Genomic DNA, 3,881 nt, shown 5'->3' on the forward strand with positions numbered 1-3,881 from the left:
TTAAAAAATAGTAGTGCAGCGTTCGAACCACGTGATAAAAAGAGTGATTAAAATACGCACTCCAGGTATTTAATTTTCGAGAAGTCTGTAATACCCGCGCTTCTAGGAATGCCCATCAGTTTACTTTTGAGCCCAACTTCGGCTGTACTATGAAGTATAGAGATTCTTTTTTAGCCGTACTACGCGAATGTGAAACGCCTTGCCACGCTCTTTCTTTTTTGTCATTGCAATGTTCAGAAATTTAAAACCAATTTACACCGACACCCCCTATCCAAACCTTCCCTCTTTTCCTAATGCTCACACTGTGTCTTTGGCATATTAAAGGTATAAAAACCCTTTTAGTGTTTGCTAATTATAAAAAAGAAAAAAAATAAGTGAACAAACATTTTTGTTTATAATGTTATAATAAAGGAATGGGACATTGATTTCATGGTGATCCAGAATTTATTTGAAATAGCGGATCGTCTTATTGCCCATTTCTAACATAATAAATAAGAAAAACAAAAGAAAACTCAACAAAATTTTCTTAAAAAAACTTAGAGCTAAGACAAATTTCGTCAAATAAAAGTATATGAATGCATACCAAAATATGATAATGGTAAATTTTGGAAATCTTTTAAGTAAGCAATTTCGAATTTTATATAGATTTAAGAATATGTCTATTATTTATTTCTAATATGAATAACAAAGTCCCATGTTCAAATAGTCTTAAATCTTTTGACAATTGTTTGTTTGGTGCAATAGAATATAAAAAAATATTCCCAGGAATACAAATCCATCGTTTTGAAAGTAAGTGTCGGATTCCAACTGATTTCAAAATAATTTGGAGTCTTTGTATTAGAATTTAGATTCAAAATAATATTGTTAAACTTCAAATTGCGTTATATTTTTTGAATTAAAAAGAACTTGGTTAAGCAGATTTAAAAATTAGTTATATCAAAACACCATATTTTTCCTCACTCAAAATATACCTATTTTAATACCTTTAAGCTAAAAAATAGAGGAGGTTTGATTTATTTATGACTTAAATGTAAATGCTAACTTTAACAACCATTAACACTTTTTAAAGTGGTCGTATTTGCATAAATTTGCGTAAATAGATTGTCATGCATCTTTTTAAATACACATGAAAACACATAAGACCTTTTGTTTGACATAAAACGCCCAGTATAGTTAGGTATTCATCAAACTCAATTATTTCAATTACCTAATTTTGTATCGTTCATCGTATGCACTTTGCACCCTGCAAAGTCCCAAGATTATTATAAATTAATAATTTACTAACAACAAAATGAAAGTTATATAAATAACTATTTATAAAAGACACATATCACAACAATGCCTGTGTCAGTTTCAGTGTTAACAATGGCTTTTATTGAGAACTTTGAGTTAATACGAATTCCTGTGGAATTCTACAAAACAATGGGTCAAGATATTTTCGAAACTGCAAAACATAATCGATTAAAATCAATCAGCTTGAAGATATTACTCTATGGAGGACTTGGTAATTACATTATTGAATATATGTTGCAAGTAGTCTTCTTCGTTTTAGCTCTAAGATCCAATGAATACCTTGTTGCTTATGCCGTGGCTCCATCTATTGGCTTTGGGCTTGTGGCATATTTTAAAATGATGACATTACACATGAATAGATCTTCAATTCGAGATATTCTCAGGGAATTCGAATTAATCTACCCCAAAACTATGGAACTACAGAGGGATTATCAAATTGAGAAATTCTATAGACTTTTGAAGCCTATCATGAAGCTCTATGCTGGCTTGTGCCTTATGAATACATTCTACTATCTCTTTTTTCCACTTGTCAAATCTGTATCGGCTTGCTTGTTGTTTGGAGTTAAGTTCGACTTTCCCCTGCCGTTATTCATTTGGTATCCTTATGATCCAAAGGGAAATTGGACACTTTATTTATTAACCTATGGTATGCAGCTTTATGGATCCTTACTTACAGCTGTCGGCTATTTGACAGCAGACTTGTTTCTAGTTTCGTCAGTTGAGCAATTGTGCATTCATTTCAATTATGTTTCGTTGAGATTCGAACAGTTTGAGCCAAGTTCAGATGAGAACAATCATCGATATTTAGCAAGAATTGTGAAGCACCATATTAAGTGTTTGGAGTGAGTTGATTGTATACAAATAAGTCATGTAATACAAATTTCCTTTTCTACTAGAATTAGCGATTCAGTGGATAGAATTTTTGGATTTTCATTGTTTTTAAATTTTTTCGCATCTTCTGGAACTTTATGCTTTGTTGGTTTCCAAGTGACTTCTGCAACAATTGAGGAACTTCTTCAAAACATTGTCCTATTGGTGACATCGTTGTCTCAGGTCTTCATAATATGTTTCTATGGAAATAAATTAATTTATACTGTAAGTATTTCAAAAAAATGTCATATCTTCTTATTTTTTATTTTTGTGGTCATAAAGAGTCAAGCTGTTGGAGAAGCTGCTTTTGGTCATGCCTGGTATATGTGCAACATGGAATATCGGAGAATGGTGGCTTTGGTTATAACTAGAAGTCAAAAGATGGCAGCTATTCATGCACCAACTTTTCCACCCATATCTCTGGAAACGTTTATGAAGGTAAGTTTTCATTTATAGAATTCCTGAAATTCAAAAATTTCGTTGTTGAAATTATAGGTCATAAGTATGGCATATCAATTCTTTGCCGTTATTCGGACGACTAGTGACAACTAAAGCAAAGATGAAGCCACCAAAAAAGGAATTATAAATTTAAATTCAAAATAAACAGAAACGAATTGTGTACCAAGTAATAAAGGGAATTGTATCAAGCAATTATTGATTTGTTTCATTAGAACTGTAGGGCATACGAAACAGTTTGGTTGACGGAAGAAATTTTTCAAATCAATATCATCATTTTATTTATTCAATTTACGTTAAATTATTCACTGGTTTTGCTTAGTGCTAATAATATTTGTAAAATTATAAACAAAAATTTGTGATTAACTTTAATAGAAAGCTTTTACGCAATAATTGTGCATCACATCCATTTAACATAGTTTTTAAGGTGCTTAAAGGCACTGGTTAGAAAAGCAAGTTGAAGAAACTATGTTGAAATATGATTATTTATAACAATTTGGACAATTCCATGAAAGTCGGGGTAGACTGAAGATTCTAGTTATATTAGAGCATTTTTAACATATTCTACTACAGCAATCTGTCATAAGTACTAAGTCCTTAGGAACAACCATGTGGACTTGCATTTACACTCTTACAAGGTGCGTCACCATCGGACGGTATTTCTTCCAAAATGAGGGCCGAATTGGAATACATAGATGTGGACGATATGTGGTTTCAACAGGACGGTGTCACTTTTGCCTCGCAGCTAAAGAAAGAACTGTCACAATGATAGTGAAAAGAATAGATTTCGTTGTCATTATTCGCCACTTATTTCTAAATGGCACTTGTAACCACTTATGAGACACAACAAAATGTTGGCCTTTAGCAAAATCTTCATCACAAACCCGCATCTTTGGTCTCTGCGATTTTTGACAAAAATAAGTCTGTTATCATTTTGAAACAACATGCAACTTGGAATGTAGCTCTCTTACTGGCAGCTGTCAAACATCAATGAGGTAATTCTGATAGGACAGGTAAGTATCTAACTTAAAGCTCTTGTGGAAGTGACTAAAACCAAAGAAAACAATTATGTCAAGAAGTAAATCCACCAACAAGATAATCTCAAAGAACATAATACCCATAAAAAAAGTATAAACATTATATGTATATTTTTTATTCCTATAACTAAGTACTATTGATCCACTTTTTCAAGAAGTAATCTAACAAAGAAAGAAAGCTCTTTTTAAGCGTTATTTAGTGTCAATATCTAAGATTCAATTGAA

At 31.7% G+C, this 3,881-nt stretch overlaps 1 protein-coding gene across 1 annotated transcript; it reads left to right on the forward strand.

Annotated features, from left to right (window-relative positions):
- The first annotated feature begins 1,347 nt into the window (after positions 1-1,347).
- Positions 1,348-2,817, forward strand: LOC129946509 (odorant receptor 67c-like). The gene is made up of 4 exons (XM_056056722.1): positions 1,348-2,135; positions 2,190-2,388; positions 2,446-2,601; positions 2,659-2,817. The coding sequence occupies exons 1-4, from the start codon at positions 1,366-1,368 to the stop codon at positions 2,713-2,715; spliced, it is 1,182 nt and encodes a 393-aa protein (XP_055912697.1). The 5' UTR covers positions 1,348-1,365; the 3' UTR covers positions 2,716-2,817.
- The last annotated feature ends 1,064 nt before the right edge of the window (positions 2,818-3,881 follow it).

The sequence above is a fragment of the Eupeodes corollae genome, chromosome 2, assembly GCF_945859685.1.
Source record: "Eupeodes corollae chromosome 2, idEupCoro1.1, whole genome shotgun sequence".
Taxonomy (NCBI): domain Eukaryota; kingdom Metazoa; phylum Arthropoda; class Insecta; order Diptera; family Syrphidae; genus Eupeodes; species Eupeodes corollae.

What these genes read in the sequence shown, in the direction of transcription:
- LOC129946509 (XM_056056722.1), top strand. Translation starts at nt 1,366, where the DNA reads ATGGCTTTTATTGAGAACTTTGAGTTAATACGAATTCCTGTGGAATTC. An exon ending in GAAATAAATTAATTTATACT is followed by an intron (nt 2,389 to 2,445) that starts GTAAGTATTTCA and finishes GTGGTCATAAAG; the next exon opens with AGTCAAGCTGTTGGAGAAGC. An exon ending in CTCTGGAAACGTTTATGAAG is followed by an intron (nt 2,602 to 2,658) that starts GTAAGTTTTCAT and finishes TTGAAATTATAG; the next exon opens with GTCATAAGTATGGCATATCA.